The sequence below is a fragment of the Geotrypetes seraphini genome, chromosome 3, assembly GCF_902459505.1.
Source record: "Geotrypetes seraphini chromosome 3, aGeoSer1.1, whole genome shotgun sequence".
NCBI lineage: Eukaryota > Metazoa > Chordata > Amphibia > Gymnophiona > Dermophiidae > Geotrypetes > Geotrypetes seraphini.
In genome coordinates, this window is record NC_047086.1 from 374,461,758 (window position 1) to 374,477,924 (window position 16,167).

The 16,167-nt window shown below is 45.3% G+C and overlaps 1 protein-coding gene across 2 annotated transcripts in view; it reads right to left on the reverse strand.

Moving 5' to 3' along the window:
- The window catches only part of ACYP2 (acylphosphatase 2), a 182,931-nt gene extending 179,534 nt beyond the window's left edge, over positions 1-3,397 (reverse strand). The window contains exon 1 of one of the 2 annotated variants that reach the window (XM_033939916.1): positions 3,096-3,397. In XM_033939916.1, coding sequence (XP_033795807.1) covers positions 3,096-3,219 — 124 coding nt within the window. In that variant the 5' untranslated portion in view covers positions 3,220-3,397. The remainder of the gene's footprint in view (positions 1-3,095) is intronic. The other variant, XM_033939917.1, reaches the window with a different exon arrangement.
- Positions 3,398-16,167: the final 12,770 nt, after the last annotated feature.

A 16,167-nucleotide genomic window follows, 5' to 3' on the forward strand; every position in this document is an offset into this window, starting at 1 on the left:
TGCCAACCAAGTACGAATCTGGATATATTAGCGACAACGTGGGCAGAGGATTTGCATTGCCAGTTGACTGCTCAACAGTTACAACGGGTCCTGAAGAACATTCAGAAGGTGTCACCCAATATTACTCACTGGGAAATACAATTGAAAATTGTTCTTAGACTTTACATTCCACCGGAACGTGCAGCCCGGATGGGGATTACTGCGTCACATTCTTGCCCGAAATGCAATCAGGCTCACGCATATTTGAGTCACATGTTTTGGGCCTACCCCGCAATCCAACAGTTTTGGAGACATCTTGGCCTATATACCACATCGCTTTGGGGACGAAGATGGCTTCCGCAACCGAGGGCGTTATTTGGATTTTATAATATAGCCTCGCCCAAACCCAGGGGAATGTCAGCATTTATCTCCAGAGCCCTTTTGATGGGAAAAAAAGCCATCCTCACCAACTGGCTCTCCCGTGATCCCCCGTCATATGCACAATGGAGATCCCTAATGATAGTGTACGCAACACTGGAGAGACGCATGGTGGGAGACTTGACTCTTGGCCCGGGTCGCAAATTTTGTCAGGTGTGAGAGCACTTCTGGCAGGACCTCACACCGCGTGCTCACAGTAGACTTTTGAATCTTTAAGATTTTAATCCCACTCTCAGCTGTTGGACTGGCCTTGGATTCTTGGGGAGGGGAGGGGGGATGGGAGGGGAACTGATTATGTTGTTGAAAATGTTATTTCCTGAATGGTACTACTGTTTGTATTTGCTTCTTACTGCTGGAATAATAAAAATCATTTAAACATAAAATATATTCCTCTGAGTGATATATTTTATTGGTTGAGAATTATTCTTATAAGCATATAATACTGTCACCCAGATTCAGGTAAGGAAGAGGTAATACCATTGCAGTTGGCTGATATAACCCCCTCCTCTCCAGATAGCAAAGGAGGAATGAGGTAAACCAAAATAAGTGCCAAAAGTTAGAAAAATGCACTTTATTGAAGAGACTTAACAAGGCCTTGTTTTGGTGATGACTCTGCTGTCTGAAGTTGTTTTTAGTCTTAAGTACCAGATGGCCAGCAAAGATTGCCTTGACCTTACATCATTGCCACCAAGGTTGATGGGCTCCTGATACAGGCATCATTGCTGAAACATGACCGTGTCAAGTCCCTTCAATAAAGTGTATCATTTTGGTGTACCTCATTCGTCTTCCTTTGCTACAAGTATTTGTGTTACTCGTGAGATTTGATTATAAACATAGGAATATGATGGCAGATAAAGGCCAAATGGCCCATCCAGTCTGCCCATCCACAGCATCCACTACAAGGGGCCACCATGAAGTTCTCAGCCCACCAACAAAGTTGGAGCAGTTTCCATCAAGGGCTATACACATACTGTATATACTCGAATATAAGATGATCCAAATATAAGTTGAGGTACCCTATTTCCCCCAAAAAAGGAGGAAAAAAGGTTGACTCAAATATAAACTGGGGCGAGGGGGTTTAATATTCATGTGCCTTGCCAGGATCTGCACCCAGCCTCCCTCACTCCCTCCCTGCCAGGCTCTGCACCCTGTCCCACCTCCCTGTCTCGTACCATGTCTCCCCTCTCTCCCGATGTCCTGCAGGCCTCCACCGATAAGCCAGGACAGGAGGGATCACTCCCGCCTCCTGTCCCTATCGACTGACAATTTTTTACCTCCCTCCCACATACCTTTTTGAATCACTGGTGGTCCAGCGGTATACTGGACAGGAGCGAGCTTTCTGCACTCCTGACCCGCGCAGAGCCCCTTCCTGAATGGTTGCCTCGAATTCTTATGGCCCAGCAGTATACCAGGCACGAGTGAGCTTTTTGTGCTCCTCCCTGGCCCTGAGTCACTCCTTGAATGGCTGCCACCAGTTCTCACGAGTCCCGCAAGAACTGATGGCAGCCATTCAGCGAGCGGCTCAGCACCAGGCAGGAGAGCAAAAAGCTCACTTCTGCCCAATACACCACTGGACTGAAAGAACTCGCAGCAGCCATTCAGAGGGGCTCAGTGTGGAGCAGGAGCGCGGAAAGATAACTCCTGCCCGGTACACCGCTGAACCACCAGAGATTCATAAAGGTATGCAGGGGGAGGCAGCAGGGAGGTAAAAAAATTATCTTGACTGTATAGGAGTTAGTCTACATTTATATATATTGAGTATATTTTACTGATCTCCCACTTCTGAGTTGCAATACCCTGGTTGCTTTACTTGATTGGATCATCAGGTCATACGGCAGGCCAGCAGAGGCCTGAAAGAAGTCCGGGAGGGAGGCAGGTGGGCGCTGACCCGAATATAAAAGGAGTCCCCCATTTCTGGCCCATTCAGACACAGTGTTTGTCTCCACCACCTCTACAGGGAGACTATTCCACACATTTACTATCCTCTCTGCCTGCCCCTCTTCTCCAGAACATTTTCTCCAGAACTGATCAGTGAAAAAGTTGTTTTGGAAGTACAAAACCCCCACATGTAAAAAGCTACTACATCAAGCAACACATTTCTTTCTGGTTATTGGTATCAACCAGGAATACTTATTTTTATGACTTATTTTACTGTAATGTGATTTTAGTTATGTATGGTATATTAGTTCCCCGATTAAAACTGTAGCAGTGCTGGTTAAAAAACAACTTTTTGACAGGTGCAGCTTAGAATTGTTGCTCTATTTGCCCTCCAGAAGCCAAAATGAATTTGGATGATCATTTATAAACTGCTTAGGTAGCACAGGGCTGACAGCTGCAAGGCGTTCTCTGCCAGTGTTATTATAGTACTCATGGGTTTCGGGAGCGCCTAAAAATATCTGTCCAAGAAAGGCAAAATAACGCGCCAATGTTTTAGCAAGATTTAAGCAGGCATTCTTGCTCTACACCGGCTCTAGTGACCTCCTTCAAAAAGGCGGTAAACAAAGCCTCATAAACGATATAGCTTTTATCATTTGTAAACCACTGAATTTGACGTATCATGCACCTGAACCACCAGACTTTCCATACACCACCACCCCCTCCTCAGTAAGTGACATGTGGTGGAGGGTGTGTGTGATCTTAGCTCTCCTTAAAACAACAACCCCCCCCCCCCTACCTACCCTGAACACGGCCAAAAACTTCATAATCCACCGACTTCAGTTTAGGTCTAGCCACATTGGACAAGGCTCTAGAAACCATTATGAGGCAGAAGAGGAGGAGGAGGCGGCGGACCGGCACTCTCATGCATCAACGCGCCTGCGTCTGGGGGACGGGACGCCACAGAGGTCAAACCACCGCGGGAGCGGCCAAGTGCGAACTTCTCGGGCGCAGCTCTCTGTCGTTCTGTAGCAACATAAAGAACGGCTCATAAACTTAAGGCGGAAAACCACCGTTTCTGCTCGACTCCTGTATTTTCACGACCACGCCCCATAATTTCGAGCTCCCCTCCTACTGTGGCACCGGTTGTTTGTTTGGGTTTTTTTTTATGAGACGTCTTTGCTCGTCTCTGTCTAAGAGAGGAAGGGGTAAAACCGCACGTCCTTAAAAATCTGAGGTCCGCGCAGTGGCATACCTAGCATATGTGACACCCGGGGCCCATCATTTTTTGACACCCCCCCCCCCCCCCCCCCCCATCTGTACAAAAAACTTGATTTTTAGTAACAAGCCACATGTCACACAAGATTTCTAACAGAGTAGACACCGAAGAGGGAGTGGAAAATATGAAAAAGGATCTGCAAAAGTTAGAGGAATGGTCTAATGCCTGGCAACTAAAATTCAATGCAAAGAAATGCAGAGTAATGCATTTGGGGATTAATAATAGGAAGGAACCGTATATGCTGGGAGGAGAGAAGCTGATATGCACGGACGGGGAGAGGGACCTTGGGGTGATAGTGTCCGAAGATCTAAAGGCGAAAAAACAGTGTGACAAGGCAGTGGCTGCTGCCAGAAGGATTCTGGGCTGTATAAAGAGAGGCGTAGTCAGTAGAAGGAAGAAGGTGTTGATGCCCCTGTACAGGTCATTGGTGAGGCCCCATTTGGAGTATTGTGTTCAGTTTTGGAGACCGTATCTGGCGAAAGACGTAAGAAGACTTGAGGCGGTTCAGAGGAGGGCGACGAAAATGATAGGAGGCTTGCGCCAGAAGACGTATGAGGAGAGACTGGAAGCCCTGAATATGTATACCCTAGAAGAAAGGAGAGACAGGGGAGATATGATTCAGACGTTCAAATACTTAAAGGGTATTAACGTAGAACAAAATCTTTTCCAGAGAAAGGAAAATGGTAAAACCAGAGGACATAATTTGAGGTTGAGGGGTGGTAGATTCAGGGGCAATGTTAGGAAATTCTACTTTACGGAGAGGGTAGTGGATGCCTGGAATGCGCTCCCGAGAGAGGTGGTGGAGAGTAAAACTGTGACTGAGTTCAAAGAAGCGTGGGATGAACACAGAAGATTTAGAATCAGAAAATAATATTAAATATTGAACTAGGCCAGTTACTGGGCAGACTTGCACGGTCTGTGTCTGTGTATGGCCGTTTGGTGGAGGATGGGCAGGGTGTAGATGGGCTGGAGTAAGTCTTAACAGAGATTTTGGCAGTTGGAACCCAAGCACAGTACCGGGTAGAGCTTTGGATTCTTGCCCAGAAATAGCTAAGAAGAAAAAATTAAAAATTTAAATTGAATCAGGTTGGGCAGACTGGATGGACCATTCGGGTCTTTATCTGCCGTCATCTACTATGTTACTATGTAGTACCTAGGAAAAGGCAGTCTTACATACTGCAGTGAGCAGTACAACATCAATACACCCATTGTAAAACTAAACAAGCCAGACTAGTACAGATCAATCCTGCAGTCAATCCTAACAAAAAAAACATGTCTTTCAAACACACAGAACACAGAAAACACCTTCGCCTAGTATGGAATATGTAATCACATACTAACCCCTGCCCCTTTTACAAAACTGTAGTGTGGATTTTAGCCATAGTGGTAACAGCTCTGACGCTCATAGAATTCCGAGCATCAGAGCTGCTACCACCACGGCTGGTGCTAAAAAACGATCCACGGTTTTGTAAAAGGGGGATAAAATAGAAATACATAGACAAAGGTTAAATTGAACCAGTAAGAAGCTGGACTCTGCATACAGTGCACCACAGAAACAGTGACACATGTCTCCTAAAACAATAAATAAATAGAAATTTTTTTTTTACCTTTGTCTTCTGTGGTTTCTGCTTTCCTCATCTTCTTGTAACTCTCTTCCTTCCATGCACTGTCTGCCGTTTCTCTTCCCCTATATGGCATCTTCTCTCCTATGTCCCTTCTAGAAACTGTACGCCTCCCCTTCCATCTCTCCTTTCACCCCCATTGGTCTGGCATCTCTCTCCCACAATCCCTTTCCTTTTTTCCCCTCATTTTCCTTTCAATTTATTTTCTGCATCTGTCTAGATTACGTTCTTACTACCCTCTCATCATGTCTTTTTTTACTGTCTACCTAAAGCTTGCCACTTCTTTCCCTCACCCTCCAGTATTTCCCTAACTCAATCCTTTTCTCCCCATCATGTGCTCTCCTTTTATTTATCCCCTCCTTCCATCATATACCCTCTTTCTCCAACCCTTCCATCTAGTACCTTCTCCTCTCTCTGTCCACTTCCATCCAAAACGTCTGCTCCCCTCTTTCTTTCCTCCCATTTCCTTCCTGCATTTGCTCCCTTATCTCTCCCATCTGCACTTCTCTCCAGCATAGGCTCCCCACTACCATCCAATGTCTGCCCTTTCTCTTGCCATCCACCCCTTTCAATCAGCATCTGCCCCTTTCTCTCCCTCCAATATCCTTCCCCCTTATGTCTCTCCCCTTTCTCTGTACATCAGTTCTATAAGCACCACCCTTTCATACCACCCTGCCCCCTTTCTTTCCCTCCACCACTCTTCCATTCCAGCAATCCTGCTCCTTTCTCTTCCTAAATGCAGCAAGGTCCCACGATGATTGTAGCTGCCAGCTGCCAGTCCACCCCACTCCGACGTACTTGCTGTGGAGCGGACTCAGCAGCCGCATGCTGGAAGGTCCCGCAATGACTCGTCTGCTGACTCTGCTCCAGAAAAAGTAAGTTACGTTGGAGAGGGTGGACACGGCGGACGCAGGGAGTTGTGGCAAAGTCCCGCAATGACTGCGTCTGCCGGGTCCACCCCCTCCGACGTAACTTACTTCTTCCGGAGCAGAGCCGGCAGACGAGTCAATGCGGGACCTTCCTGCACCTCAGCACGGCTGCCAACTCTGCTGCAGAGAAAGTAAGTCAGAGGTAACGTGGCCATTTATTTTTTTCATCAAAAGGGGACATCAGAATTGACATTGGAAAGACTTCTTGTCGGCGGGGGGATGTAGGATTGTAGTGGCGCGGCCAGGGGAAAGGAAGGGCAGGAGGACCCGGACCTGGCCGACTGTGCATCCCCCAAAGCTATGCATCCAGGGCGGACCGCCCCCCCCCCCCTTTGTACGCCACTGGGTCCGCACCACTTCTAGTTTCTGACTCTGACAGACCTTTTTAGATCCGCGAGGTCCGCATTTTATTCCTTCCCGTCCAAGAGTCAAGCATCTGGAAGAGGACGTGGAAATTCCGCGTTTCATAAGGATATAAGATGCAGGAGGCGGCAGTTGCGTTGCATTTTCTATGTGGTTTGCTCTCTCTGGATCTGCTGATTCAAAGCAGCAAGCTAACCTGGGGAACAGTTAGTTATAGACAGGGCAGGATTAATCAATAGGCCAAGTAGGCACGTGCTTAGGGCCCAAAATGATCAGGGTGGCCCGATGAAGGAAGGCATCAATATTGTTTTTTTCCAAACGGCGATGGGCCCCTCCAGCATCGATCAGCAACGTGGGCCCCCCCTGCCCCCGCCTCTCCCCTCCCTGATCGGCAATGCAGCCCTCCCATCAACAGAAAGTAAAACAAGCAAGCAACGCGGGTAAGAAAGGCAACGGGAACTGTAATTGTACAAGTGGTGCTGCTTGCCCAAAGCTTCCCTCTGACACAGCTTCCTGTTTCCGCCTGGGCGCAGGGGGCCCAGTGTACTTGTGTGCCTAGGGGCCCTCAACAAATTAATCCTGCCCTGGTTATAGACAGCAATTCTGAGAAAGCAGTGCACTAAATTACTACTCTCAACTGTATCCTGAACAGTACTGTATAGTAACTTAGTGAATGTAAGTAATTACTGTACTTAAGTACACATTTGATACTTGTAAAGAAGAACAGGATAACATTTTGGTACTTTGACTTTTATCGAAGTCATCATTTTGCTAATTTTTATTACTTTTTCCTAGTTACATTTGATGCTTGCGGTAAAAAAGTAAAAGTGGAAGGGAGCTGTAAATGATAGTTCCTCAGTAAACCAAATGAAACAGCAAAACTGGGACAGGATTTTGCTACTGCAGACCTGGTATAAGAACAGTGCAGTTTGTCTGTGTTTTTGAACTGGTTTGATGAGCTGGGTCATTTTAAAGCAGAGATGAAGCTGAAGCTGGTAGCAATTCTTGATTAGCAGACATTGTAGTTGCAGTATTACTTTTTATTCAACAAGTATTATTTTAGACACTTTTTTACTTTTACTTGAGTAAATTTTTAATTTTTTTCACTATACGTTTACTTAAGTATCAAAATAGGCGTTTACCTGTAGGATTACTTTTTTTTTTTTTTTTTTTTGCAATAATTTTTATTAAGGTATCACAGGAGTAAATAGCAGTGTGCATACAGTCAAAAACACAAGGAGTGTGTGGCGCATTGGTTGGAGCTACAGCCTCAGCACCCTGGGGTTGTGGGTTCAAACCCCGCGCTGCTCCTTGTGACCCTGGGCAAGTCGCTCAGTCCTCCATAGCCCCAGGTACGTTAGATAGATTGTGAACCCCCCGGGACAGATAGGGAAAATGCTTGGGTACCTGATTGTAAAAAAAAACCGCTTAGATAAACCTTGATAGGCAGTATATAAAAACCTAATAAACTTAAAACTTGATATTTATTTATTCATTTATTTAGCCCGTCCTCCCAAAGGAGCCCAGAATGGGTTACAAAGAGAGACATATTTGACAGACCTAGCTTAGAAGAATTTGCAGCATTAATAGAAGATATTACATGACATAGCATAGTTTTAGAGAAGCATTCACTATACTAACAGAACAGAACATAAAGGTACTAAAGCTTTAGGGCTCCTTTTACAAAGGTGTCTTAGTTCTTTAATGCGTGGTATAGTGCACGCTGAATTGCCGCACACACTAGACCTTAACGCCAGCATTGAGCTGGCATTAGTTCTAGAAGCGTAGCGCGGGTTTAGCATGCGCTAAAATCCTGCGTGCGCTAAAAACGCTAACGCACCTTAGTAAAAGGAGGCCTTAGTGTTGTAAGAGAGTGCATGATTGGTGATCGGCAGTTAAGTTTCCATGAGTAGTGTCGGTCATTAAGGAGCTGGATTATTGAAGAGGAAGGTTTTCACGGCCTTCCTAAAGGTCCATAGGCTGTCTAGTGAGCTAATGGATGTGGGGGATGATGTGCCAAAATCTGGGTACAAACTGAATAAAAGCGTTTGCGGGCTGTTTCAGTTATGAGTGAGTGGCCAGGTGGTAATGTGAGCCGTTTCTCTGCTTGAGATCTCAGTGATCTGTTTGGGATGTAAATTTGTAGTTTTGATGTCATGTAGTTCGGTATCATCTTGTGGAAGGTCTTGAAGGCTAGGACCAAGGCGTTAAAGGCACAGTATTTTTGGATAGGTAACCAGTGCATGGATGTTAGTGCTGGTGTGACGTGGGCTCGGAAGCTCAGGTTTTTCAGGAGTCGGATGGCTGCATTTTGCACACTTTGGAGGTGGGAAAGGTTTTTTACAGGTAAGCCCACTAGTAGTGCGTTGTAATAAGCTAAGCAGGATAACACAAATGCATGCAGTAATTGGGCAAAATCGGTTTCTGAAAACTAAGCACAGACTAGTACAAACAATTCTGCTGCACTAAAAGCAGAAAATTTCAAACAAAAAAAAAAAACCACTCAAAAGTTTGCAATACATTCTTGCCTTGGTAAAGGCTACTAACAAAGATATCAACTGCATCAATAACAACCCCATTGTCCAGAGGTTTCCTTCTGAAAGATGGAATACATGATAATGCACTAATATCAGTCCAAAAAATATCAGAGTGTGATGCCACCATTAGGTAGGGAAGAAAACTCTCCAATGAACTTTCCCAGAAACCTAATTTTTCATAATACCCCAAATGCCTCCAGTCCTCCAGTCACATCCCCTAGGGGAGGAGCACCACATTCACAGAGTCCTATACACACAACCATCCATACAAGTATACACACTCCCCCCCCCCCTCAACAACAACATTTAAGAGGAGACTGGGCATTGTATATATGTGTCCTAAAAAATAACATAACAAAAAATGTCAGGATTTTTAGTATGCTTGTAGAGCAGTGTCTCGCATACTTTCCGTCCAGCGGCACACTAAATTCAGTGCCCCAGCTGGAAGGCCCTGGAAGTGCAAAAGCTAGAAGGATGCTAGGTTGCATAGGGAGAGGTATGGTCAGTAGGAAAAAGGAGGTATTGATGCCTCTGTATAAGACTCTGGTGAGACCTCATTTATAATATCATGTAGAATTCTGGAGGCCGCACCTTCAAAAAGATATAAAAAGGATAGAGTTGGTCCAGAGGAAGGCTACTAAAATGGTGCATGGTCTTCAGCATAAAGTGTATGGGAACAGACTTAAAAATCTCAATCTGTATCCTTTGAAAGGCAGGAGAGGGGAGATATGATAGAGACGTTTAAATACCTACGTGGCATAAATGCACATGAGTTGAGTCTCTTTCATTTGAAAGGAAGCTGTGGAATGAGAGGGCATAGGATGAAGTTAAGAGGTGATAGGTAGAGAATGACACGGTGGCGGTTTACCCGCGGCCACCGCATTTTAGCCGCAGGTCACCCGCCAAAAACGGGGAAGAAAACTAGCAGTCGCTGCAGCGACGGGGACAAGGCCATTCACCGCCCGCGGGGCGGTGAATGGTCTTGTCCCCGCAGTGAGGCATGAAGGATCGCGCAGTCCCCACAGCTCACACCCGCCTGCCCAATCGATTCTAGTGTTTAGCCAGCTCTCTCCCTTCTCCTCACCTTAGTTTGTAGATTTTCTTTTTCAGTGACCCGCACGCTATCAGAGAGCCGCGCACCCGCTGCTGCTCAGTTTCGATTTTCTGCTCTGACGCAACCGGAAACAGGAAGTTGCAGCAGAGCAGAAGATTGAACACAGAGCAGCCGCGCATGCGCGGCTCTTTGGGAAAGCGTGCAGGTCGCCGAAAAAGAAAACCTATAAACTAAGGTGAGGAGAAGGGAGAGAGCTGGCTAAACACTAGGATCGATTGGGCAGGCAGGTAGTGGCTGCGGGGACCATGCGATCGCTAGTGTTCCCGGCTCAAATTGGAAGGAGGGAGTGAAAGGGAAAAGGATTCTGGGCCAAGGGGATGAAGTCGGAAAGAAAAACCCACAGCAGGAAAGAAAGGGAAGGACTGGCAGGTGAGCCAGATGCTAGAAGCAGGGGGGGGGGAAGAAAGAGGGAAAAAAGCTAGATGGGGTTGAAAAGAAGAGACACACTGGTATGGAAGAGGAAGATAGGGGAAATCTGGACACAGGAAGGTAACAGAAAGAGGGGAAATTATGTGCATGGGGCATAGGGACAGAGACATAAAGGGGACATGCCATGGGGATGGTATATGGACACAGGGGGGGCAATGACAGATACATAGGGGAGATATTAGAAATGGAGAAAATAGGAGCACAGAAGCGAGATGGTTTGTGGGGATGGGACAGGGACCGAGCTTGCAGGCTCCAGTGGCTTGCACAAATTACATTGTAACGTGCCATGAAAATAAGAGGAAGGAAGGTAGATAGGCCACGCGAGAGGAGCTGAAGGGTAGTAGAAAGGAACAGATGGTAAAGGAGGGAGGGAAGGGTGTTGGTGGAAAGGAATAGAACAGACATTGAAGGAGGGTGGAGAGGAACAGACCCCCAAGGGAAATGTGGAAGACAGAGTGGGAAGAAGACAGATGCCAGACTATGCGGGAGCGGAGGGAAGAAGATGGGTGCTAGACCAATTGGGGGGGGGGGGGGGGGTTAAGGGAGAGGCACAGTAACAGCAAATGGAAGACGCAGAGAGAAGACACACAGTGGATGGAAGGAATTCAATGAGAAGATGTGGAAAGCAGAAACCAGACAACAAAGGTAGAAAAAAAAAATTATATTTATTTATTTATTTTTTGCTTTAGGATAAAATAGTATATTAGTTGTGTTGATAAAAATTTATAAACAAAGCCCTGCCAGCTGAACATCTCTTTCTCTAGTTCAGCAGCAGGAACTTTGATTTATAAGAAAGGAATAAGCTAAATATTACAGTACTAAGGCTTATATGGATGCAGCGGGGACGGTGACGGGGCGGTGAATGGGATGGCAGGGGCGGTGAATGGGATGGCAGTGGCGGTGACGGGGCGGTGAAAGGGATGGCGGTGACGGTGACGGGGTGGTGAAGGGAACGGCGGTGACGGGGCGGTGCAGAGGATGGTGGGCCGGTGACGGGGCGGTGACGGGGACAGATTTTTTCCCCGTGTCATTCTCTAGTGATAGGCTCAGGAGTAATCTAAGGAAATACGTTTTTACACAAAGGGTGATAGATGCGTTGAACAGTCTCCCAGAAGAGGTGGTGGAGACAGGCACGTGGGATCTCTCAGAGAGAGAAAGAGATAATGGTTACTGTGGATGGGTAGACTAGATGGGCCATTCGACCTTTATCTGCCATCATGTTTCTATGTTACAGGTTACGTCGGGTGAGCCTCGTCTTATAAGAGCAACAACAGAAACAATTCACAGAGTTTTTGGTTCATTCTTCTGAGCCTCATCTTATAACACAGTCATAATTAAACGACCTAGTTAGGGGACTTAGGTTAGTCAAAAGCAAAAGCAGAATTATTGGGTTCAAGACTGCAGGGATGGTGTTTGCTCTCGAAGCCGCTATTTAGCAAATTTCTTTGCAGAGGTTGCACTAACATTGAAGGGTTTTTCACAGCTTTGGGTTGTATGCATGACCCACAGGAGTGGCGTCTTTTTATTGATTCATCAGTGTTAAGCCTCAAGGCTATTTTGTTACACAATGGCATTATCTACCTGTCAATACCTTTTGACTATGCTGCACACATGAGAGAAATGCTGCACACATGAAAGAAACATATGAAAACATGGAACTGCTGTTAAAGCATATCCAGTACACAAAGTACAACTGGAACATCGGTAGTGATCTTAAAGTAGTAGCTCTGCTACTTGGAATGCAGCTTGGGTATACCAAGTACTGTTGTTTTATTTGTGAATGGGACAGCCATACTAAGGAGTTGCATTACATTCAAAAGAACTGGCCACTCCATAAGCATTTGGTTCCAGGACAGAAAAATGTGGTACATTAACTACTTGTTGACTCGACAAAGATATCTTTGCCTCCTCTACAAATAAAAAGCAATGAACAAGGAAGGCAAAGGTTTTCTTTGTCTAACACAGATGTTTCCAAGGATAACTGACGCCAAGGTTTTAAGAAAGGCATTTTTTGTCAGTCCACAGATCAGTCACATCATCAATACTGAGAGATTTGAAGATCTGTTAGCCGGGCCAGAGAAAATTGCCTGGAATGCATTCAAGGATGTCGTTGAGAATTTTCTTGGCAGTTACAGAGCACCAAACTATATTCAACTGGCTGACAAACTTCTTAGAGCATACAAAACCATGAAGTGCAACATGTCACTGAAGATGCACTTTCTACATTCACACTTGGACTTCTTCCCCGCAAATCTTGGTGCAGTCAGCGACGAACATGGTGAAAGGTCTCACCAGGACATTGCCACTATGGAAAAAAAGATATCAGGGAAAGAAGAATCCATCAATGCTGGCTATCATTGGACAATGAGTGAGATGCACCAGACATTGAGTACAAATGAAAATCAGTTTACCGTGGCTAAAAGTGTTTTCCCTGCTGTCAAGCATATCAGAAACTTTGTGCATTAAAAATGTTATAGTCAATTAAAGATACCATCATGTTTCTCAAAATTCCTACATGATACAGTCAGTTGGAAATTATATTTGTATTTATTTTTGAAGGGGGTCTATCATAATCACCAGTTTGTTTTAAGGAAGCAAAACCTTTGGAAAAATTTGTTATCCAGTGATGTGTACAGTGAAGAGGGGGGAATATATAAGTAAATAATTTAAACAGGACATAGGGTGTCCTACAACACACAGTTGTTCCAGATCCGGAGATCTAGAAAAATGTTTCTATCACTTATCTAAACCCACCTCCCTCTAAAAATAAGTACTTGTATCACTATTAAACATACATTTATTCAAATGTATTCAATAAATCCATTTTATATAAGAAAAGGGGACCACTTATCTGTTTGCCATAAAACACCTTATCCTGTGTGCCTAGTGTCTCAGAAATGGAGTAGAGGAGTGACCTAGTGGTTAGAGCAGCTGCCCCAGCACCCGGAAGGTGTGAGTTTGATTCTCACTATAGCTCCTTCTGACTCTGGGCAAGTCACTTAACACTTCATTGCACCTAATACAAAATAAGTACCTGTCTAAAATATGTAAACTGCTTTGTTTGTAACCACACAGAAAAAGTGGTATATCAAGTTTCAACCACTTTACCCTTTGGTGTGAACCTGTAATAGTAATACAAAATATATTCACAATGTGCAGTGCATCCCGGAATATGCTTCTGTTTCAAGCAGTTTTAAAGGCCATAGAACAGGGTTTCTCAACCTGCAGTACACGTACTCTAGGGGATATGCAGACCGCCTGTTGGGGGTATGTGGGCTGACCGCTTCCTGCCCGCCGCCGCTGCTTGCCCACTCTATTTGATTACCTCCCGGCCCCGCTGCTGCCATAACTCCAAAAGGGCCAGGTGTGTGCAGCAATTGCACGCCACGACCCATAAGCCTTCCCCTTGATGTCAATTCTGATGGAAAGAAGGTCTGGGCCAGCCAAGCAGCAATTGGCTGGCCCGGACTCTTCTCTCCGATGTATGAATTGATGTCGTGGGGGGAGGCTCATGGGCCGGTGGTGTGCAATTTCAGCATTGGAGTCGTGGTAGCAGTGGGGAGGTAATTAAATAGAGCGGGCAGGCGGCAAGCAGCAGCAGGAGGAGATGGACTGGGGGAGAGGAGGAATCAGCGGTGTGTCGGCTTAGGGGTAGGCAGGCTTCGGCACAGCTTCGGGGGAGGGAGGGAGGAATGGGGACTAACTTGGGACATAGGAAGAAGGGAGGGAGGAAGGGGGCAGTAACGTGGGACATAGGAAGGAGGGAGGGAGGAAGGGGGCACTAACTTGGGACATAGGAAGGAGGGAGGGGAGGGAGGAGGGAGGAAGGGAGGGAATAGAAAGGGATAACTGTTGGGCCTGAGTGAAGAAATAAATAAATAAATATTGGATGCACAGTCAGAAAGAAGTGCAACCAGAGACTCATGAAATCACCAGACAACAAAGGTAGGAAAAATGATTTTATTTTCAATTTAGTGATCAAAATGTGACAGTTTTGATAATTTATATATGCTGTCTATATTTTGCACCATATTTGTCTATTTTTCTATAGTTATTACTGAGGTGATATTGCATATTTTAAAGTTATCTGCTTTGACATCTTTGAAAACCCCCCAGATATAAATGATAATTAACATTTTTTCTGCGTACAGTATGCTTTCTGGGTGTTTTTTAATTTTGTGGTTACCATTATGTATTAAGATTATATTGTGTGTTTATGAAAAATGGATGGAAGAAATTGCATTACAATTAGTATTATTATTATGGGGCTGGAGTCTGGGGCAGAGTTTGGCCGTGGGTACTCGTATGGTATTTGTTAGGTTTAGGGGGTACTTGGCTTGAAAAGGTTGAGAAACACTGCGTAGAAGGTTTGGGAGCAAGATGCTGAACACTGGCTCCCAATTAGCCAGCGCTGTGCTTTCAAGGCCCTGGCAATAGCCCACAAGAGAATTTACTCCACCACCCCCTCCTACATAAAATCCAAGCTTCCCATCTACACCCCCACTCGCACCCTCCGCTCAAAATCGGAGATACGCCTATGCACTCCCCCCGGAAGGTCCCTCCTCTCAGAAACTGTCCACAAACGATCCTACAACCACTTCATTCCACATCTCTGGAACCAACTCCCCCCTCAACTCAGACAACAGAACTCATTATTAACATTCCGTAAAATGGTAAAGACCCTCCTCTTCAACTAAAGATCACCCTCAGTCTACTCCCCCCTTAAGCCCCACCTCTCTCCCCTGTCTATCTTCTCCCTAAATTTCAGTATAGTCCTCTCTTAAGTCTATACTCTGACAAATTGTATCTAAACTCAAATAACTTGTACTTAAACTAAACTACTTATACTTAAACTCTACTCTTAATTTGCTGTATACTCCCTGTATTTAAATTACTACACAGTCTTGTATGTCCAAACATTTAAACCTATTGTACTTCTTATATGTCTAATTACTCTCCATTGTGTATGTTCACTTGTAGACCGTTCTGAGCTACTGGGAGGACGAGATAAAAATCTAAATAAATAAATAAATAATAAATATTGTCCTTTGTAGAAGAAAAGATACTCTTTCTTTTGATATAAAACATTTTTTAAAAATCTAAGATAGCCCAAATGAGAGATATTGCCCTGAAAACAAGGCAAAATTAAAGCACAAGTTCACAAGGGTATTTTTACAATGCTATTGTCAAATATATTTTATTGAGCATCAAGAAAAACAGCAAAGGCAGATACCCAAAATACAGCAAGACCCTCTCAACATTTGCCCCAGGTATGACCCATCCCAGCCTCCAATTCCACCCCCCCCCACCCAACCGTCCCCCACCCAATTGTCCTCCCATCAGTCCACACCCAGAAAGGCGCCCGAAAAATCTACCAAGAACTATGCAAGGCAGAAGTACAAGGGACTAAACTCAAGATACAAAGAAATCAAGTCTAACAATTCAATATTCGGCTCCGGGCAGCTGACGTCATCGTATTCCAAAAGGGTTCCCAGGTCCTTTGAAAAGCCCGTCCAAGCAGGGAGGAAATGTCCTGTACTCCTCTGCGCTCCCACATCAGAAGCGGGATCAGACGACATCGCCAAAGGGAGTAGTCCGGAGC